This window comes from Podarcis melisellensis, assembly GCF_964234715.1.
Source record: "Podarcis melisellensis genome assembly, chromosome: 9".
NCBI classification, from domain to species: domain Eukaryota; kingdom Metazoa; phylum Chordata; class Lepidosauria; order Squamata; family Lacertidae; genus Podarcis; species Podarcis melisellensis.
The window spans coordinates 10,946,232-10,969,133 of NC_138541.1; the positions used below are offsets into that span (position 1 = coordinate 10,946,232).

The window sequence follows — 22,902 nt, forward strand, 5'->3', positions numbered from 1 at the left end:
AAGCAACATGACCAGTGGCCAGGGATGATGGAAGCTGCAGCTGAGCAACATTTGAAAGACCAGTGGCTCACCATCCCAGCAGTATAGTGAGTTTTCTCATTCATTTCAAGAGAGCTTGAGGAGATCATGTGTCAGAGTTGCCTCCAGGTCCCAGCTCACAGAGGACCAACGCTAGCCGGTAGTAATGTACAAAAGTCTTTATTGAAGTTCAGTTTCCATTTACAAGCTGCAGCGTGCAACTCTACGTCTAGAAGCTAGATCGGCGAAGCTCCGTCTGAGTCTCCACCCCCTGTACACCAGTTTAAGACTCTAGCCTTACTCCACCTCTTCCGTCTCTCCTTTCTCCTCTGGGTCCTTCTGCCCCCCGGGGTCTCCTCCTTCCTGGACTCCTCTGACGCTGACCCCCCTGACTCCTGTCCCTCCTTTCGGCGGGCTTTAGGACCTGGCTCCCTATCCGGGTTACCCACTGTGCCGCTCGCCTGTACATTTGAACTTGGCGCGCGCGCCTAGCTTCCAACCTTCCTCTTGACCGTTTCCTCGCTCTCCGATGGAGGCGTGGCCAATCCTGACTCATCTCCTCCCGCTGGCGGTGAGCAGCCTGATCCCGATACCTGTGACTCCTCCCCCCTACTGCGCTCTGGTGGGGAAGCTGGTCCTGATTTCCAACTGCTGCTCTCTGAGTCCCCTCTGGCCCCTTCTTCCTGGTGTGTCCCCCTAGGCACCCCCCTTGCTGTGACCATGGGAGCCCCTTTCTGTGAGTCTTCCGATTCGCTGGAAAGACTCAGAGACCTCGGACCACTGTCATCGCTTACGTTTCCTTCGGATTCCTCCCCCTCGCTCTCCATTTCCTCCCTTTCCTGTGCTTCTGCTCCTGAGCCCCTGACAGCATGGAATCCAGGACTAATGGGTAGTTGGGATGAAGCATCTCTGAAAGCAGGGTGTTGTTTGGTTGGTAGGAGTCCCCTTAGGAGAGCATTAACCTGGTGTCATGGGCTGGCTGGACACAGAGGAATGGTGGGAGGCACCAACCGAGGCACCAGCAAGGGAAGAAGGCTCAGAGCCCAGGGATTGGTGGTGGGATGATGATGAATGGTCAGAGGGAGAAGGAGGAAGCATCAGAAGCTGAAGAGGCAACACGCTTTAGTGAGCAGGGAGAGTTTGTGGCAGAGGGAAGTCTAGAATCAGAGCAAGAAGCAGCAACATGAGAGGAAGGAGGCCAAGAGGCAGAGATGAGTCTGGCTGCCGAAAAATCCTAGAAGTCTCCCTCTCCTGCTGTGACAAGCCCCTGCTTCCCCTGCGGGTCTCTTAGAAGAGGTATGAAGAGGGAGAAACAGAGGCCGGCTGGTGTAGTCTCAGATTGCTTGGGAAGGACCAGGGGGAGGGAGATTTAGGCAGCTGTGGGAAAGTGTGGACCTTCAGCCTCCACCACTGCCTCGTAGGGGCAAGACATGCCAAGAAGAGTGGCTGTGCCCATTAGGCCTGGTGCTCTGGGGCTGTCCTTGTTTCTTCTTTTAAAAGAGAGAGAGTTAATTTTACTTGCTCTGTGTGATTTATTCCCAGCACCTGCTCCTGACACCTAGTGCATTCTGTTTTGGACTACAACTCCCATCAGCTCTAGCTTAGTCAGAGCTGGCTGGGGTTGATGGGAGTTGTAGTCCAATAGATCTTCAGCGCACCAGGTTCGGGAAGGCTGCCTTAGGCTACTGAATTTGCTGCAAATAATAAAGGGTTCTGACTTGAGAGCAAGGAAGCATCTTAATCTATCTGGTGTTCAGGGAAATGGTTGTATGCATACAGGTAGAACCACATGGCTTCTCCCAGCAAGACATTGCCCAAACTGAGGAAGCTGGCACCAAGCTTTTCTACTTGCTGGTAACTCCTGATTGACCCTCCTCTATCACTTGATTTCCCAGGCCAGGACTTGTCAGGGCTGTTATGAATCTCCTGGCTAGAAATGTCTGTAGGTTCTCCCCTGCAGCCAGCAAGCCCTTGTGGCAAAGGAAGCCAGTGTCTGATCTCAGTGGCTCCTGTTTCCAAGCTCTACAGGATCAGGCTAGGAACACAGGGCAAGGCTGAGCCTAATATTAAGCACTCCCAACACATTTTGATTACTGCACATTAAACATGCTCTTAGATTTTTCCTATTGGAACCAGTGTGGTTTAAAGATGTGCTAACTTTGGGTTGCATGCTGGGTTATGGTATCTCCCAAAGGTCCTTTGCTTTGTTCATTCATTGCCAATCTATTGCCGTTGGAATTTGAGCTCCTTGATTCTCTTCGGTTCCTTTGGAGTGCCAGGTCTGGGTTGCAGAATCCCAATATCTTTTCATTCACTTGTAGTGGAAGTTTTGGAAACGGATGGAAAGGTTAACTTCCAGCAGGAAACCTGGCAGCAAGCTATGCATGGTACTTCGAAGGCAGCAGCTTGATTGCATTGCTTTCAAGACAGCCATCATTTCCTATATAATTTTCTGAATCACCGTAATGAGGAATAATTTGGCTTCCAGGATCCCTTCCATTGTCCCTGCATTGTGCACAAAAGACTTCTTGTAAAACTTCCTGAAACTCCTTTGGTTCAGGGGAAGGTCATGAGCAACTTGTTGACGGGTTGCTGGCAAAGTAGAGGGGGTCAGAATCTGCCTCTCCCTGCTGTGAACTCCATCCTCTCCAGGCTGATAGGTGGCTGGAGGCAGACAGCATGCCCAGTGCTTTTCTGAAAACATGGTCATTGTGGAGACATGGTGGCACTGCAGGTTCGGACATGTGCAGAATGCTAGTACCAGTGGCAGAAAACCCAAATGGCCCTGTCTCACTTCTGGCTCTCGCTGGTAAAAATACAAAAAGAGTGGTCATGGACCTTCTAAGTGGGTTGAGCACATATTAATCGTATTTAATTTTAAAATTTGGTTTTACAAATTCATTCACACAAATAATGCTCTTGCAAATACTAGAATTTTACATAAGATTCTTCTGAATCCTAGGACTCCCCTCCTCCCCTCCGTGGGTTCTTTAAATAACTTTTTCAACTACATATTATAAGTCCATCTTAATTAACAGTACTCCATTGTATCCAAAATCTATGTATCATTGCAGGAGTAATTTAAAGCCTGCCAAAGCATTTTGAGTGTTTACAGTGGTCTTTCAAATACAATATATATTTGTCCCATTCTCTCTCTGTTGAAGTTTTTTTTAAAAAAAAGTTTATTCCAAAACCGAAAAAGAATTACAAGCATCAAATTCAAAATCCATATTCATTTTTTAACATAAGCCTATTACATAGTTGATAGATTAAAATATACCTAATTGCTATAGACTTCCCTTTGCTATATATAAATGCAATGCAATTAGAAATATTATATTAGAAATTTTTATAAATTCCCCATAAATTTTATAAATTTTGATCCTCCTGTTTTCTGATTTTCCCAGTTAATCTTGCCATCTCTGTATAGTCCAGTAATTTCATCGGCCAGTTTGCCTTAGTGGGTATCTTGTCTTTCCAGCTCTGGGCTACCAGCATCCTTGCAGCTGTAAAAACATAAACAGTTTTTTTCCGTTCCACGTTAACTGTATTTCAAGGCATCTTTTCTCAGGACAAGAGAACTTGTGTTCAGGCTGCTTCCTTCAAATGGAGAAGGCCTGTCTATCTCTGCCCTAATAAATCTTGTGGCACCATCCTTATGGCACTCTCTTCCTAAAGGGCTCTGCGCCTTTACCCTATCAGACTCTTACCCGCTGAAAACTCCTTCATTTTAAATGGCATCATCAGCTGATTCGTGTTCCTGGCTGCGGGTACTTAGATGGGCTTTTGCCACTGTTTTTAAATTAGTTTTTAACATTTTAGTGAAGAATGGAAAATCTTCCCACTTTTAAGTTTCTGTTTTATTTATAAAAAATGTTTATATACATCTAGCCTGTGTAGGAAATGTCTTAAGTGGCCAACAGCAAATATAAACACAAGAAAAATATAAAAGCAGAAAACGGTATAAGAAGCTCGCCACTTGCGTGAAACGCATCCAGCCCAAAAAGCTGGTTGATACCAGAAAGTCTTCAGAAGCTGTCTAAAAATAAAAAAGAGGGTGTTTGGTGGGTTTCCAATGGGGGGGGGCATTCCACATTGCTGGACCAGCCATATAGAGTGCTTGATTTCTTTAGATGGCAAGTGGGCCTCATTCACACGTTGGAGAGTTAACAGCATTCCTCCAACAAACCTTAGCAATTAAGCTGGGATATTAAGGCTTAGGTGGACTTTATGGTATCGTGGACCCAAGTTCCTAAGGGCTTTGCAAATGAATCAGTTCACGCATAATGGCAAGCTATAGTTAAAACAAACCAGGGTTTGTAAGTCAACAGCAAACCATGGCTTCAGATCCTGGTTTGTTGGTAGTAAGCAAACCATGAGAGCCAGCGTGGTGTAGTGGTTAAGAGTGGTGGACTCGTAATCTGGTGAACTGGGTTCGCTTCCCCACTCCTCCACATGCAGCTGCTGGGCGACCTTGGGCTAGTCACACTTCTGTGAAGTCTCTCAGCCCCACTCACCTCACAGAGTGTTTGTTGTGGGGGAGGAAGGGAAAGGAGAATGTTAGCTGCTTTGAGACTCCTTCAAGTAGTGATAAAGCGGGATATCAAATCCAAACTCCTCCTCCTTCTCCTCTCTTCTTCTTCTTCTTCTTCTAGGTGCTGGGCAGGGTGCACACATAATGCTAAGCCTTGGTTTAATAAAGCATACTTGATTTAGTATTATAAGAGGCTCAGACTTAGCTTGCTTTGAAGGAAATGTGGCACCTGAAGGCAGTTTCACCGCCTTATCTCATATTGGAACCAACCCTGGACATTTGCCGTGCTTTCAGAAATAGTTTCCAAGTGACAGAGTGGTTTTGGCAAGGAGAAATCCGAAAAGGCAACTGAGCGTCCAGGCAGCCCTCTCAGGCCAAACATTTTCCTGTGCTCATTAGGGAAGGCAGAACAGGAATCTCCAAGGCATTGAAGCAAGGCACAAGCCTTGGGAGGGGAAGGAAATGTGTTCAACACCTCAATGCTTGATAATAAAAGCAGGATGAACATAAGGGAAGCAGGGAAGAGAAGCCACACTGAGTCTGGTAATTGCTGTTAATTGTCTACTTCAACAGCCTAAGAGCCAAGCCTGATGCTCCTTCTGCACTGAACAGGCAATCTGCCTCTTTCTTCTTCTTCCATGTTTACAATGCACAAACAAATATAGAAATTCAATTAATCAAGTCAATGCATCTTTAATAACTATTTTTTACATGAATATCTACTCACCCCCCTCCAATCTAATCCCCCCCCGCCTCCTGTCTCCACTGAATGATTCTCCCTTGCTATAAGGTAAAGGTACCCCTGACTGTTAGGTCCAGTCGCGGACGACTCTGGGGTTGTGTGCTCATCTCGCTCTATAGGCCGCGGGAGCTAGCATTTGTCAACAAACAGCTTCCGGGTCATGTGGCCAGCATGACTAAGCCACTTCTGGTGAACCAGAGCAGCGCATGGAAATGCCATTTACCTTCCACCCGGAGCGGTACCTATTTATCTACTTGCACTTTGACATGCTTTTGAACTGCTAGGTTGGCAGGAGCTGGGACTGAGCAATGGGAGCTCACCCCGTAGTGGGGATTTGAACTGCCGACCTTCCGATCGGCAAGCCCTAGGCTCTGTGGTTTAGACCACAGCATCACCCACTTCCCACTCGTCACCCACTTCCTTGCTATAGCTATCCATAAACATCCCAGATTTTCATCCCTTGGAGAAAGTATCCATTTAGCTATTAAAACAGGCCAAGATCAACACGGCAAGACCAAAGCGTATGGCAGAAGCTTCTGAAACATTGTGATGGTCATAGCCTGATATCCCAGTTGCTATAACCACAGGAGGTCTCCACAGGAGGGGAGAGTTGCTCTTGTGCTCAAATCCTGTTTACGGGATTCGTGCAGGCATTTGCTCAGCCCCTGTGAAAACAGGATGCTGGACCAGGTGAGCTGTTGGCCTGATTCTGCCGGCTCTTCATTTGTTTCTATGACTGTGCTGTTTTGGGCAGTGATCTCATAGACTTATCTCACGTTCATGCCTACGTTCTTTTCTCCTTTCTGCAGATTGCCACCCTTCATGTGCACAGTGTGTGGCAGATCTCCAGGACACGGGAAGCATCTGCTTGAAGTGCCAAAATGTCCATCATTTGCTCCTGAGAGAGCGCTGCTTGCCTGAGTGCCCCATGGGATATTACAAGGCTGGCGGGGAATGTCGAAGTGAGTAGCTTCTGGAAAAAATGCCTTCAGCCCTGTATACCTGAAGGAGTATCTCCATGCCCATCGTTCTGCCTGGACTCTGAGGTCCAGTGCCAAGGGCCTTCTGGCAGTTCCCTCGCTGTAAGAAGCCAAGTTACAGGGAACCAGGCAGAGGGCCTTCTCGGTGGTGGCACCCGCCCTGTGGAATGCCCTTCCACCAGATGTCAAAGAGAAAAACAACTACCAGACTTTTAGAAGACACCTGAAGCTAGCCCTGTTTAGGGAAGCTTTTAATGTTTAATATTTTAATATTCTGTTGGAAGCTGCCCAGAGTGGCTGAGGAAACCCAGTCAGATGGGCGTATAAATAATAAATTATTATTATTATTATTATTATTATTATTATTATTATTATTATTATTATTATTATTATTATTATAATACCTGGGTTGCCCAGTGAGCTTCATGGCTGAACCAGGATTTGAATGCAGCCTCCTCCGCTCTAAACCCAACACTTTTCTCCCTGATGCACAGAGTTGTGGTAATGCTCTTAATGGCCTGTTTGCACAGAGGCTGCTTCTCACAGATGTACATTTCCACAATGTCTTTCCTCTCCAGAGTGTGACGCTTCGTGTAGAACTTGCCGAGGCGAGGGGCCTTCCTCCTGCACCTCCTGCGATTCGAACCTTGTTCTCTCTCACATCGGCACGTGCGTCTCGGCCTGTTTCCTTGGGTTCTACAGGGATGAGAACCAGCACTGCAAACGTACGTCTTTCTGCTTCTTGCTTGTATCTGTTTGTTGCTTAAACAAAGAAAAAACGGAAATATTATTTAAATCAACATTGCAGGGGGTTATCAGGCATGGCCAAACTTGGCCCTCCAGCTGTTTTGGGACTACAACTCCCATCATCCCTAGCTAACAGGACCAGTGGTCAGGGGTGATGGGAATTGTAGTCCCAAAACAGCTGGAGGGCCAAGTTTGGCCATGCCTGGATTAGATAATCCACGGGACCCATTTCAACTCTAAAATTCTATGGTTCTAAGTTGCTGTGATTCAGATCCAAGCATATCAGCCTTGAAATAGCCTCCCAAACTGGGGTGGGGGAAGAGTTTTTAAGGGGCAGGGAGAAATAGCTGAAATGGGGGAATTAACTTAACATTTATATTTAAGACACTTCACAAAACAGGTTTGCATTTTAAAAAACAACACTTCGTGTTAATAAGTAATGTTAATAAGACATGCAGTGTAAAGACAGCTCTGTCTTAACTAGCTTACATTGCAAATTAATTTTGCCTTTTCCTTGTCATTTTGAATAATGTGTCACTGGTATATTTTGAGGTTTGCAAATGTGCCTCATCAAACATCTAATTATTAGCTACTTCTTCACTCTGTTAATCCACACAGCTTCTTAGATGTGTTGCAAATGTGAATTAATTAAGGCTTGTGACACAAAATGAGTCAGATGCCGCAGCATTGAAAATTAGGTATATAAGAGATTTTAGATGGAGGGTTGTAGGGAGGTGTTGTCTCGGTGGATGAAGATTTGTGTGCCCTTAAGGGGCAAAAAATACCCAGACATAAAAACCCTAGAGCTGCATTAACTCTAATAGTTCCCTTCTTGGCTCTTCAATGGGAATCTATTCAAACATTTAGCAAGGTAATGTAGCATAGTCCACCTGGACTATTTAATGCCATGCCTTTCCCCTGATGTGCTAGCTTTCTTCATGCAGGGAGTTTCTGATATGTGGGCTGTTTTAATCAAAGAAGCAGTCCCTTTTCTACTTTCTCGCCTCATAAGAGAGCTGCATGAACATTTGAACCACCTTGGAGGGAGACGATGGAAAGGAGGCAACAAGAAATGGTTCAATATTTATTGATTTAAAAGCTTTGTACGGCACCTTTCATCCGACTTGGATTCCAGGGCAGTGAAATAGACATATAATAAATGATTTACATCGTAGTGCAATAATAACAGAAATAAATGACAAAAGAGTGCAGATTAGACCCTTATGTGGGCTTAGGAGTATAGAGAGCATTTGAAACACCTGGGCAAATTTTAAAAAAATATTTTAGCCTGGTGCCGAAAGAATTGTTGTGTGGGTGTGAGTTTGGGCCTCTTTGGGTAGGGTTGTGCTAAAGCCCAGGTGACTTCATTGAAGAATTTGTCTCTCTTGTGGCTGAATTTCCCAGGGAAAAGGCAACTGAGGAAGGGTTTCAGTAGACGACTCACAAAAATTACAGAGAAGTACATACCTCTCTTCCTGAATGTGTTATTCACTTCTGTGTCATGGAGGAGGGGAAACGTGTGTGTGTGTGTGTGTGTGTGTGTGTGTGTATGAATAGCTGTTGACCCATTGGGAAAGTTATTTGTGGTTTGGACTCAGCGTTGGGCAGGATAGTTGGAGTTTGTAGCGCTGCAGGATTGAATAACTCTTTCTCTGCCTGTGTCCGCCCAACCTCTCCCTAGCCACTTTCCCTCACTTTGTATAGTTTTGTAGCTGTTTGAAGTGTTCAAAGTGCTCTAAGTACAATAGCTCAGTCAATCATCATTGTTCTAGCATTTCAGACACTTATTGTTCCCATATTGCAGATGGGTAGGCCGAGAGATAATGGCTTGTCTCGGGCTGGTGGCTGAAGCTTGCTTTAAACCGGAGACCTCCCAGCTCGTGTTCTTAGCGGCGATTGTGCTCCAGCCGTTAAAAATAACTGCAATCAGTCATCCTGCTTTTTATCTTCCTCTACAGCTTGCAGTAGTCAGTGCCTGAGCTGTGATTCGGGGACCCGTTGCACATCCTGCAAAGACCCGTCCCATGTCCTGCTTTTTGGCGAATGCCAGGATGACAGCTGCGCTCCACAGTATTACCTGGACTTCTCCACCAAGACCTGCAAAGGTGAAAGAAACAGAGAGATGTTCTCATCTTGGATCACAGTAACAATGGTTAAGAGTCTAGTTTAAGTCACAGTGAAGCCTTCTTCACTCTCTCCTTCCAAACCGCATTCCTCCCACCCTTTGCTGCTTCCCTCACTCCCCTGGTTATCTGCTTTCATGGGATTCTGCTCCCAGTGAAAAACAAGATTATTGCAAATCCTTCCCTCGTAAATGATTGAGTAAGTGAGCCATCAAACTCTCTTCCGAGGGTCAAGATTTGCCATTTGCTCAGCTAGCGGTTCAGTCGATTGATGGATGAGCTTAACTTGCTAAATCCCTCCTCCTCCCCTTTAACATTTATATAAGATTTTGTATATTTGCTGGAGTTTTCTCTGATTTATAAATATTGCAAGGCTGAATATACATATTTCAAGAGAGAACTTTGAAGGAACAAGCCTTCAGCACATGCTGCCGGTTCCACATTTGTGTTTTCTGAGGAAGAAAATCAGGCCCAATGTGAATATTTTCTTCCTTCCCTCTTCATACCTTCGTTATTATTATATATTAAATTTGTATAAAGCTACATTGCAAATGCACCGCCATCAAAGATTACTGTGCATCACCCTCAGAAGGCTTGCTGTATAATTAACTAACCTGAAACACTGGGACTCTTTTTAACTATCCAAGGTGGAAGAAAGTTAAAGCTAAGGAACTTGATCCCAGGACTCGTAAAAGGCTCTAGACTCACTTTCATGTCACAGCAGGATATGATCATATAGAGATGTGTGGAATTCAAAATTCACTGCAAACAGTTTGGCAGTGAAATCGGGGGAGTCAAGAAGGACAGCTCTTCCCCCCTTGGCCCCAGACAGAATCCAGCAACCTGCTAATTTTTACTATTATCCTAATTAGGGGTGGGGAAGAAATTCAGTTCAGTTCCCATTTCAATATGAAATGTCCTAATTTGCACTTCCTGAAACAACACAGGAACCGATACGGGTTTCTCTTTGAAATTCGCATTTCTCCGAATTTTGTGATGCAGAACCGAACAAGATGTTCAGAAATGTGTGTATTGGGGGAAGCATGCATTAGAGCGCAATCTAGTGAAAATAGCATGCAAAAATGCATTACATTGGGGAAATTGTTTGCAAAAATGTGCATATCAGGGAAAAGTTGCATACAAATAGATCAGGAGAAATTTGCACTAAAATGCTGGTGAATTTTCATGATGGCTTTTAAAAAGACGCAAACCGATGGAGAAATGCAGAGAGCTGAACTTAAGGCTGAAAAAGGGAGAAACGGAAAGAAACCGAAATTGGCATCCATCTATAATCCTAAATTCCTACCCTGATTCCCAAGCTAACCTAGAATGCAATGTCAATTTGTAAAGTGTCCCCATGTCCCCCCTCTCTCCTTTTCTTACGCTCACTGTTTCTGCTCTGATCAAGTTTCTCTTGCCAGGGCACCCAGGGACAGCTCCAACTTCTTATTGCACATATGTTTTTTGCACCTTGGCTCACCTTGAGGTCTGGAAAACTAGAGTGCCAGTGATTTCCTGGTTTCCTTTTACAACAGCCCCCCTTCTCAAGCTTACAGAAGGGGCTATTCTTAGACCCAGCAGGGCTCCCTCATGATGCTCTCTGGGTCTGTGTAACACCTGACTAAGACAGCTTCTATCTCTATGGCAGGGCCATGCCACCCTGTTCCTCTAGGACTTTTGTGATTGCTATATCCTGTGCTAGCTTCTCTCCCGTTCCACACCTCCATCGCCATTTCCTTCACCAATATCGCATCCTGGGGATTGTAGTCCACTTCACTTCTCTGTATTGCACAGCAGGGGTTTGCGAAAGGTAGTCTGGGGTCTCCTGACAACATCTCTGGGCGATTAGCAGTAGATCAGCCAAGGTTTAAGCAGCAAGAAAGCAGCTTTTTCTTCTGAAATTAATCTGCTGGAATGAAGCAAGTGATCCAGGAACAGACTTCTATGTGAAAGGACTGGAGGTTGAGTTCAGTTGAGTTCTGGTGCTGAAAACAAAATCCTAATCTCAGAATGCTCAGAGGCACCTTGTCTTTTATTCTAACCACATTATTATTACTTTCAGAACTGTACACATGGCCCTGGTTAATAGATCATGAGGTTCTAGTAAATGATAATAATAATTTTATTATTTATACCCCAGCCACTCTGGGCGGTTCCCAGCAGAACACTAAAAACATAATAAAACTTCGAGTATTAAAAACTTCCCTGAACAGGGCTGCCTTCAGATGTCTTCTAAAAGTCAGATAGTTGTTTATTTCCTTGACATCTGATGGGGGGGGGTGTTCTACATAGCGGGCGCCACTACTAAGAAGGCCCTCTGCCTATTAAAGAGTAGATTAGCTCTGATAGTTCTGACTGCTAGATGGAGGCAGTAAGCCTTTGATGGGAACCACAGGTGTAGAGAGGGCTGTTGCTCTTTGGTCTTGCTTACAGGCATCCCATAACCTTCTGGTTGGTCTCCCTGAGAACAGGATGCTGGACTTTGGTTGGATCAAACAGAGCTGTTCTTAGGTTCTTAAGCCCACCCCTGAAGTATAGCACTTGGCGCTTTGTTGGTGCTGAATAAATGCTCAGCTCTTTTCACAGTAGCGTGGTTCTCTCACAGTTATTGCATGCGTCTCCCAGGAGGTACCCAGCAGCTGCCTGGAGCAGCACGTCTGAGATGTCCCTGCCTCCCTGTTATTAACTTTGCCACGCTCTCTTCCGAAATTCCTTTTGACTTCAGGGCAATGTCACCTTCGTCATTGATTCGGCCTGCTTAATTAGCAGCGCTTGCGGGGAAATCCCAGAAGTCCGCAGGAGTGGAAGATAAGAGATTTATGGTTTAACCATGGCAGGAGACGCCATGGAGCAGTGTCGGCCGACAGCAACCGCAAGCACCTTGAGGGAGCAGCCGTTGCGACTGCCTGACTGGACCTTTGAAAAGCAGCCTCCTGTGTCCATGTTTAACATAATTGGGAAATGTTAAACCCCAGAGAAAGATCTGTGTTATTCTAAGAACATCTCCTTAGGCATTTTCTCTCCTGCCTTGCATCTGTTCCGCTGTTCTTTCTTTGCCCTTCAATGCATCTGCAGTCAGTACCGTTTGGTATGTTAAAATGGGTGGGTGGAAGCCGAGCAGGCCGTGGGCTTTGCTTAGGATGTGTGTGTATTTTCTTCCTTCTTTGTATTCCAGAGTGTGACTGGAGCTGCAACGCTTGTAGTGGTCCCCAGAGCACCGATTGCTTGCAGTGCATGGAGGGATACATTCTCCACGAAGGTTCCTGTGTGGAGCAATGCCCTCCTGCTTTCTACAAGGAATCCGACACTTGCCAAAGTAAGTCTCTGCTTCTTTGCCTGCAGGGTGAGTGTACTTGATTTCCTTTCTCGAGGACGCCCTCCACAAACGACCTCTGTCAGATACTGCTATGGAAGTTCACTAATTCCTTGCTGGACAGATGGTGTCTTGTGCCCCCATTTGAGACAAGTCAGTGGGGTGGGTCCTCTGCCATTTTGCAAGACCAGTCGAGATTTTGCTATGGACTGGGTGGTAAAGGACACAAGGAGAAGGGGGAGAGCTCATGCTATTGGTGAGAAAAAAGGTTAAGGTAAAGGGAACCCTGACCATTAGGTCCAGTCGCGGACGACTCTGGGGTTGTGGCGCTCATCTCGCTTTATTGGCCGAGGGAGCCGGCGTACAGCTTCCAGGTCATGTGGCCAGCATGACTAAGCCACTTCTGGTGAACCAGAGCAGCGCACAGAAACGCCGTTTACCTTCCCGCTGGAGCGGTACCTATTTATCTACTTGCACTTTGATGTGCTTTTGAACTGCTAGGTTGGCAGGAGCAGGGACCGAGCAACGGGAGCTCACCCCATCGCGGGGATTCGAACCACCGACCTTCTGATCGGCAAGCCCTAGGCTCTGTGGTTTAACCCACAGCACTACCCGCGTCCCTCATTGGTGAGAAGGGCATGCCAAACAGTTGCTGTGCTGTCCACATTCTTTCACAGGAATGTAGCAGTCCATGACTGGGGTGAGAGATCTTTTACAACCCAAGGGCTGCATTCCACCATTGGCAACTTTTTGAGGGCCGCATATTTGTAGTGGGCGGGGCCAGGCGCAAAAGTGGGCAGACCTTTCCCCCAGCATTCCAGGGGGTTGGACTAGGGATTGGGACTTGGGATTCCTTTCAACTGTACAGTTCTATGATCCTTTGACTCTTATTTGTGTAGAGTAGGCTGCACTGCTGTAAGGCAGAAGTCAGAGGTTTCCACCCCATCCTTCTTCCAGGCAAGGAAGAGGCTTTATCACAATTCAAGGAGGCTTCCCGGTCAGCCAAAGTCACTCTTGTGCCCTGTGGGATGGAGTAGAGATGCAAGGACCAAACAGAGAGGTCTGGTGGGCTGGATTTGGCCACTGGGACTGAGGTTCTCAGTGTATGTGGTGCATGCATGTGCACAATATAAGGAGGCAGTATCAATGTAGTGAGTGGCAGTGCCAAGGGATTAGATTACCTGATTCACTAGTGCAGAGGTGGGGAGCCTTAAGAGGGTTGGGTGAAATCTTGCTAACCTGTGGACCTGGTTCTCCGTTCCTGCCCTGGTGCCTCTACTTGCCAAATGAGGTTGCTGCCAAGTCAGGGAACAGGTTACAAGGAGAAGGCAAGCCTGGATTAAGGGCCTCCCCAAGGCAAAGTGAGATGGAGCAAAGTCGGCCAGTTGGGTGTGTTGGTGAGAGTGCTGAGCTAGTCCTGGAATAGGTAAAAGGTAAAGGGACCCCTGGCCATTAGGTCTAGTCATGGCCGACTCCGGGGTTGTGGCGCTCATCTTGCTTTATTGGCTGAGGGAGCCGGCGTACAGCTTCCGGGTCATGTGGCCAGCATGACTAAGCCGCTTCTGGCGAAGCAGAGCAGCACATGGAAACGCCATTTACCTTCCCACGGGAGCGGTACCTATTTATCTACTTGCACTTTTTTGGCGTGCTTTCAAATGGCTAGGTTGGCAGGAGCTGGGACTGAACAATGGGAGCTCACCCTGTCGTGGGGATTCGAACCACTGAGTTTCTGATCAGCAAGTCCTAGGCTCTGTGGTTTAACCCACAGCACCACCTGTGTTCCACAGGACCTGGAATACCCAGATTCATATCTCTGCTCATCCATGAGGCTGACTGGGTGGCCTTGGGTTAGTCTTTCAATCTGATCTACTTCACAGGGATGTTGTGAGTCTAGAATGGGGAGGGGGAGAACCATGTATGCTTCCTTGAGCTCCTTGGAGGAAAGTGGGGTACATATGAAATACATAATACTAATACAAATGAGAAGTGGGACAGATTTGCTCGGTGGCTAGAACTGGGAGCATCAACTGCAGCAACAACAGGTTTCTGTTCTTACTGATACCAGAGAGAAAGTCAAGCTTGGAAGCTTTCCTATAGTTCAGAGCTTGCTATATAACCCGTTTCAACCTACTGATATTTCAGTAATTCCTCACTTTGGCTTGAGCTTGGTGGTGGGCTCTCCTGAGTGAATCCCCTCCTGACACACCTCAGCCTCCAGATTCATGGTCTGAATCTGTGAATTCTGGGCCTGACACCATCTGACTGTAGTGACAGAGGCATCCTATTCGGAGTGCCAGTTCTGCCTTCAAATGAGACCTGTCAATGTGATCCCTGCTATGCTTACAGCGTTTTGGGTTTACAGTGCCTGTCTGTTGTGATTTAGGACATACAGGCACAGTAAAGAGCCCGTTACTCAGAAAACCTTCGCCGCAAATTTGCGCTGTCGCCTCAAGACCTACAACGGCATTTAAGCTGGCATATATCTATAATGTTCTTCTGAGGCTTGGGATCTTGAAGGAAAGTGGTAATGGATACAAGGCCCTGTCTAGGTCCAGGCAGATCAGCACCCTGGACAGCTCCCAGTAGGACCTTATATCTGCACTTGGGAAGACGCTCTCTCAACAAAGGCTTAAGAGTCATCTGAAGCCTTAAAAAGTTGACATGTCTGGACCTTACAGTGGCTCCACCTTGGGAGACCTGTTTGCACTATTTAAAGGGCCTGCAGCCTGTTCTGCAACCACATGCTCCTGCATAGTTGTGGAGCAGGAGAGACTGCAGGAATGTCAAACCCCAAGGATGACAGGAGACTGGTGCATTGCCTGAATGAGTTCTCCTAAGGCCAAAAACTGGGACCCTGAGGCAATGTCCAGTTGCACTTGAGCTAGGAACCCAGCGCTGTCTGCTTGTGTTGAGTGGCTTCTGTCCTGCCAGCTCTAATCATCCGGTAGCATCTATTATACTCAATATTTTTGTCTCTCTCTCTGTGTGTCTATGCATGAACATGCATATGCACACTTGTACACCCCGCAGTAGCTAGAATGTTGGGCTTCGATGTAGACAATCCAAGTGCAAATTCTTCTTCAGCTTCCCAGGTGTCAAAAAAGGTTATTTATGTATGGCACTACTGCGGCCCGTGTTTCGTTAGTCCAAAAATGGAAAACGAGCGTGGTTCCAACTACAGAAGAATGGCAACTTAAACTGTTGGAATATGTGCAGCTTGCGGGCCAACACACAAAATAAGAGAACAAGAAGAACATAGGTTTAAAGAAGATTGGAAAATATTTATTGGATATTTATTGAAATTGTGTACACTTGAAAACCTTGGCAGCATTAATTCAACAATGTAAATAAGTTTTGATGGCTGTAATAATGGAATACTGAATGGTTTGGTTTATATAAAATATGCAGGGGTTTATGTCATGCAAAATGAACCATGGAAAGAGAAGAAGGGAAGTTTTTGATATTTTAAGGTTGCTTAAATGAATATTCTAAATTGTAAAACAGAAAATGCAATAAAAATTATATATATATAAAATCTTGCTCAGCTATAGAATTCACTGTGTGACCTTGGACATGCCATGCCCTGCGAGAGTATTGTAAGGACAGAATGAGCTAACTCTGTGTATGCTGCCTTGGTCAGGGTGTAATCAGATCACGAGACACAGAACTGTGCCCTGTGTTTCTGTCTAGAGGAATTCATTCCTAAGTTATTTGTGTGTGTTTTCCAGGATGTGATGATGACCGCTGCCTGCAGTGCCGTGCCCCGAGTGAATGTGCCCGCTGTGAATCCCCGTTTCTCCTCATGGGGTCCCAGTGCGTCTCATCATGTTGGAAGCGGTTTTATGCAGACCACGAAAAGCAAAGGTGCTCAGGTGAATATCAATTAGGGGATTAAAGCTTAAAACACACTTGAGTTCACAGGTAAGTAGCCTGAGCAAAAAGAGGACTTGAGAATCCATGGGCTGGATAAAATAATATTCCAGCTTATGTGCTTCACTTAAACAAACCTGTTGACGTTGTTGGTCTCTGAAAACTGGGTGGCGCTGTGGGTTAAACCACAGAGCCTAGGACTTGTCGGCGGTTCAAATCCCTGCAACGGGGTGAGTTCCCATTGCTCGGTCCCTGCTCCTGCCAACCTAGCAGTTCGAAAGCATGTCAAAGTGCAAGTAGATAAATAGGTACCGCTCCAGCGGGAAGGTAAACAGCATTTCTGTGCGCTGCTCTGGTTCTCCAGAAGCGGCTTAGTCATGCTGGCCACATGACCCGGAAGCTGTACGCCTGCTCCCTCGGCCAATAAAGCGAGTTGAGCACCGCAACCCCAGAGTCTGCCACGACTGGACCTAGCGGTCCCGTAGGTACGAGGGTCCTAGACCGTGAAGGGATGGGCCTCAATCCCTGGCAGATTTCTAGGAATTGCTGCCAGCTGGCATAGATCAGGCTTCCTCAACCTCAGCCCTCCAGATGTTTTGAGACTACAATTCCCATCATCCCTGACCACTGGTCCTGCTAGCTAGGGCTCATGGGAGTTGTAGGCCAAAAACATCTGGAGGGCTGAGGTTGAGGAAGCCTGACATAGATTATACTAGGAAAGGAGGGGTGAAGAATCTGCTTTAAGTGGATTTATACCTAGCTTTTAGAAGTTCTTACTCAACTGAACTTTGCTCACGCCAGACGGCCTCTTGGCCGCAGGTGTCCAAGCTGCTCATGCTTCTTTTGTAAAGTGCCTTGAGGCTTTTTACAATCGAGAGATGGGTGAATCTCGTAAAACAATTAACCCAATATATCAGCGTTCTACTGTTTGATAACCCTGCCTAAACATTTTTGCCTTCTCATCCAAACCCTCCAGGTCACCCAGGCCTTCATAATAATTTCTTTGGGGCATTATTTTGTGAGTGGGATGCTGTGGCATACTGGCAAAAGTGACACTCCTGAGCAACAAACCTGTTTCCAAAAAAAGAATGTGTTTTGGGGGAGGGGAGGTTTGCAGTAAGGAAAGTGACAGGGATATGGGGTAACAATTGCTTGATGCAACATCATTTAGCTTCACAAGTAAATCAGAGTGAATCCTCAATAAACTGGTAGCATTGTATAACCTCACCACAAACACTGTGCAAAGAAATCAGGAAGAATGCTCAATAAACAGATTATCTGGAAGTGACAGTAACTGGAGCAAATTTAAAAATGTTGAACAAGCAGGCTCCCTTTTTGTTAAAGCGTGGAGATGTGTCCCTTTGCATTCTTCATATTTAAGACAATGTAATTCTTTATAACAATAGCTGCTTAGTGAGCTTAACTGTGAAGCCAACCACAGATTTAGGAGCTCCTGAGGCACAATCAAGTGTGATCTCAAACTTTGTGTGTGTGTGTATTCATGCGCTCATGTGCCCAGACACTGGTGTCCACATGTAAAGCAATGTGTGCTTCCTGAAATGAATGAGAAGATTTTATAGTCTGAGAGTCCTGTTTCTTGCATTGCCCTTCACCCCCCAGTGCTCAGGGCAATGTTGGCTCAACAAGCCGTTTGTGCTTGGACTCTTGTTTCGTTGACCGTTAATAAAGTAATAACACAGTTGTGGCCTTGTTTTCCGAGACTAGAAAACAGCAGTAGTAGCATTTGATCTTTATTTGAAAGTCTTGTTCCTTTCCTTTTCATGCTAGCCTGCCCCAAAGGATGTTTGGAATGCGACAAATCAAGTCGGTGCCGAGTTTGCGACTCCACTACGTTTTTGCAGGAAAGCCGCTGTGTCTCTGACTGCAGCCATGGTTTCTATGGAAATCCCTGGAGCAGAGAGTGTGAAAGTGAGTATTTTCCCATAACGCTCCCCTTGGCACCCGGGTAGTGCGAGTCACTCTCTCACTTACAGTTTCCCATCTGTTCATATGAGGTAACAGTGAACCCCATGGGTTGTGAGGAGGGCTGGTGATCAGAGACAGTGCGGTGTAGTGGTTAGAGCATTGAAATAGGACCTGAGAGAGCCAAGGTTCAAATCCTCATTCGGCCATCCAGCTCGCTGGGTGACCTTGGGCCAGTCATAGTCTCGCAGCCCAACCTACCTCACAGGGTTGTTGTTGCGATAAAAAGCGGGACCACGCATGACACTTTGAGTGACTTGAAGGAAAGGTGGGATAGAAATGTAATAATAATCAATCAATCAATCTATACCACAGGTAATCTGATTTAACAGTCAGATCCATTTCTCTTTCTCAACCTTATTGAACCATGGGAATTGTAGTTCAGTATATGTGTGTTGTATATATACAGAAGTGTGGGCAAGGGGATCTCTGATAAAAGGCACCAGAACTCTCAGACCTATAACTTCCTGGTATATTACCTAAAATTAGTGGCTTTGCTACTATAAAAACATCCAACTTTCTCTTTTCTGGTGTTCTCTACTGCAACAAACCTATGTATTTCACTTAAGGCAGAAGAGAGATCTAGAAAACTGCTGGATTTTTTTCTTTTAAAAATGGGACATAAGGCGTTGTGCATTTTTTGTGTTGCAGATGGGCAGGGGAAGCATTGTGGTCAGTTTTGCAACTTCTGTTAGCTGCACTGTAAAAGGTATATAGAAATCTTCAGCGAAATAAAGGCCGAGGTCTACATATTAACTGTGTTTTGTTTTGTTTGTTGTTTTGGTTTAGCTGTCATGCAGACTCCTGTTCTCAGGGCAAATGGTTCACTCCAGGTAGGAATTGGTGAGGTGAAGCCCATTGACCTCTCCATCCTGGAGTTGCAAGGCCCCATTGGCGATGGAGAAGGTTTCTTGTTTCATGTGGTTGACCCTCCCACCAACGGCAGACTGCTGATTGTGGCAAATGGGAAAGAGACAGAGTTGAGCCAGGGCGACCGTTTCACCGTGGAAGATGTGAAGGGGCAGAGAGTTCGTTTCATGCATGATAAGAAGAAATCCAGGTGATTTGCTGCTTCCTTACATGTCTTGCTGTCAGTGCAAGGAAGTTATCCAAGGGTACTTCCGAATAGCATGGGAAAGTTGCTCTACATCAGTGTGGATGGGTGGGGTAGGAGTTGCAATACCTCAAGGACCGCCTCTCTCCATATGAACCTACTTGGACCCTGAGATCATCTTCTGATGCCCTTCTTTGTGTGCCTCTTCCATGAGAGGTCCAGAGGCTGGCAACATGAGAATGGGCCTTTTCTTTGGTGGCTACCCACTTGTGGTGTGTTCACCCCAGGGAGATTCGCCTGGTGCCTTCATTATACACCTTGAGGCGCCGGGCGAAAACGTACCTCTTTAACCAGGCCTTTGGCTGATTGATATCCAATGCCCTTTTAGATGTGTTGTAGAAGGGTGGATTATCAGGCTGTCTTTGCTATTTTTACTACGTATTTTGTGTTTTTTATATAGTAACTTTATGTTGTGAACTGCCCTGAGATCTATGGGTATACGGCTGTACAGTGGACACTCGGGTTGCGAACATGATCCGTGTGGGACGCACATTCGCAACCCGCAGCTGCTCATCTGTGCAGCTGTGGGTTGCGATTCGGTGCTTCTGCACATGCACAAAGTGTGATTTAGAGTTTCTGCACATGCGCGACTGCTGAAACCCGGAAGTAACCCGTTCCGGTACTTCTGGGTTTCAGCAGTCCATAACCTGAAAAAATGCAACCTGAAGCATCTGTAACCTGAGGTATGACTATATACAAATTTATAATAATAATAATAATAATAATAATAATAATAATAATAATAATAATAATAGGAAGGGAAAGATTAGAATTGAAGTGATACCACCAGATATATGATTGGGGCACAAGTGCAGAAATTGAGACTAAACTAAGTACAGACTGCAATGGTCTGAGAATCGCAGTTTTTATTTAAGAACATGCAAGTTTCTGGCCCTTAAGACTCATTTCTTTTTGAGGTGGGAGGCTTGAAAATACGACAGTAGTGCCTGGTGAAATCTCAGTGTACGCATGCAGCCTTGAAGGCGCTATGGCAGAGCCATTTTTGGCTGTGGTCACAAGGGGCTCTTCCAGATAGGCTGTTTATTCCAGCAAAATTTGGCTGTTATCTCTCACTTTCAAGGGCAATCATCCCATCCTTTTTCTAGCTGCAAAAAGTCCAGTAAGAAATGTGATGGGAAATTGCTCTGTAAAGTGCAGAATAGCAACCACTCGCTGGCAATGTCATATAACCTCTGCACTGACAGATCAGAATGAACACTTCCAAGGTTGATATTTTCTAGTCTGCTATTATCACCGATCAAAAAGGTTTAGCACCTTTTTTGAGCATTAAAAAAAAAATTTTTTTGTACAACTCCTCTGCTGTAGTCGATGAATCATGCTGTGCACCTGTATTCCTATCAAAAAGCAACATCTATTTATATAACCTTCTTTTGGGTGTTCATGTAGCAATGGGCAGTTTTCCCTAAAGATCAGCCATCAACAGTACTTCTCTGAACCAGAAACGTTCACTGTTCAAGCACAATCAACAAAGGTAAGCTATAATCTGTATATAAGTTTTTCAAAAATGTGAAGGGAAAATACGTATCCAGATCTATATTTGATTCCCGGTTTGTCTCCAGGCCACAAAGCTTCCCATTTGATGGTTAGCCTTCCTGCACACCAACCTTTCCAGGCATTTAGGAAGTTTAGTCATCTTCCATTGTTGCATTACTCCCTGCTCCTTGTCCATTTTATGTTGATGGTTAGTCCTTTGGGGCAGTAGGCCAGGGTAAAACTGAATTAATCACAGAACAGAGCCAGACTAGTCTCCTTTCCCCCCCTCGTCCCAGTTTCCCCACTTTTTACTGTATTTTTCGCTCTATAGGACACACCTGACCATAGGATGACCTTGTTTTAGAGGGGGAGAACAAAAAAAACCCCAAAAAATTCTCCCCCTCTCTGCGTATCGCCCCTTCAGCAAAGCGGCAGGAGAAACGGAGCCCCTTCCATTTCTCCTCCCGCTTCGCTGAAGGGGCACTGCGCAGCTCTTCCTCTCCCACATTGCCTTCACCTTAAGTGATGGCAACCCGAAGCCTTCAGAGCGCAGCGGGAGTTCCCGCTCCACTTCAGAGGCTTCAGGTGGCTATCTTTGAAGCCTGGAGAGCGAGAGGGGTCGGTGCGCACCGAACCCTGTCGCTCTCCAGGCTTCAGTGAAGGCAACCCGAAGCCTCCGGAGTGCGGCACGAGTGCTCCCACTACACTTCTGAGGCTTCGCATTGCTATCACTGAAGCCATGGAGCCTGCATTCGCTCCATAGGACACACACACATTTCCCCTTAATTTTTGAAGGGAAAATATGCGTCTTATAGAGCGAAAAATATGATAAGTATTCCTTTCCCCCTCCACCAAGAATGACATGTATTCCATAACTCTACCACATCACCTTAGAGTTGTGCAGAAACTTGAGTGTTGGCTATCAGGATTTCACATCCTGAGAAACGAGGTGTTGTGTTTTTAAAAGCCATAAACAACAACCCATGTCTCTAGCCTTCATGAAGGTAAGCAAGAAGAACTCCACTAATAATCCCATCATTAGAGTGTGATGCATGGCTCAGCGGTTGTCGCATGCATAGGGTGTCAGGTTCAATACGTGGCACCGCCAGTTAAAAGGATCAGGCAGCTGGAAAATTCTTTCTTCCTGATGTTTTGGGGAACTGCTTCCAGTCAAGGTAGACAATACAGGTCTACATGAACAAATAGCTTGGCCTGGTGTAAATAGCTTTCTAAACCTTTCTTCAAAGTATGCAGAGCGGATGAAAACAGTGAAAACATGTTAACGTAATGTTTTTGGACTAGTGGAAATAACACATTACTGTATGAAGGACACACATTGAGGTTATTGCTAATGATTGGTGATGCACATATCTTCTGAAGGGGAGCAATGTAAAAGGATAGTAAGCAAAACAAAAACAAGACCTGAATTGAATTGAAATGAATTGGCTGTGTCCTCCGTTGTCTTTAACACCAGATGATTCTGGTACATAAGATTTAATGGTTCTGCATGGCTCCCATCCCCAATATTCTTGCTCTGTCCTGCCTTCTGGATTTAGCGCTATTTTCCCTTCTCTTCAGCTCCAATTTCATGGTTCTAAACTAAGCCTCTCCCTTCCCCTTCAGAAGATATGTGCATCGCCAGTCGTTAGCAATAACCTCAACGTGTGTCCTTCATACAGTAATGTGTTATTTCCACCAGTCCAAATGAGACCTTGCGCTGATGACCCTTGCTATCTAGCTGAAGAAGCCTGATTCATCAGTCTTTTCAAGAAGTGTTTATTAGTTCCTTTTAATTCTTTCCTTTGGTAGCCTCTTAGATTCCAGGGCTCTCAGTGCCTTGTTTAACGTTCGGTATTGGGTAGGAAAGTAACCAGCACAGCTCTCCGGCTGAAACACCGGCACCTAAGTTAGGCAGACAACTTGCTTGCTAACATACACTGTTAGATGCTGCCAATACTGAGCAAAATCAACCAATATCCTAGCT

General features: G+C 45.7%; 1 protein-coding gene across 1 annotated transcript in view; it reads left to right on the forward strand.

The window, feature by feature from the left end:
- The window catches only part of FRAS1 (Fraser extracellular matrix complex subunit 1), a 341,121-nt gene that overhangs the window by 206,274 nt on the left and 111,945 nt on the right, over nucleotides 1–22,902 (forward strand). The window contains exons 20-27 of the mRNA XM_081924721.1: nucleotides 6,104–6,256; nucleotides 6,853–6,999; nucleotides 8,980–9,126; nucleotides 12,320–12,460; nucleotides 16,186–16,329; nucleotides 18,116–18,256; nucleotides 19,100–19,370; nucleotides 20,832–20,916. Of these exons, the coding sequence (XP_081780847.1) occupies nucleotides 6,104–6,256; nucleotides 6,853–6,999; nucleotides 8,980–9,126; nucleotides 12,320–12,460; nucleotides 16,186–16,329; nucleotides 18,116–18,256; nucleotides 19,100–19,370; nucleotides 20,832–20,916 (1,229 nt within the window). The remainder of the gene's footprint in view (nucleotides 1–6,103; nucleotides 6,257–6,852; nucleotides 7,000–8,979; nucleotides 9,127–12,319; nucleotides 12,461–16,185; nucleotides 16,330–18,115; nucleotides 18,257–19,099; nucleotides 19,371–20,831; nucleotides 20,917–22,902) is intronic.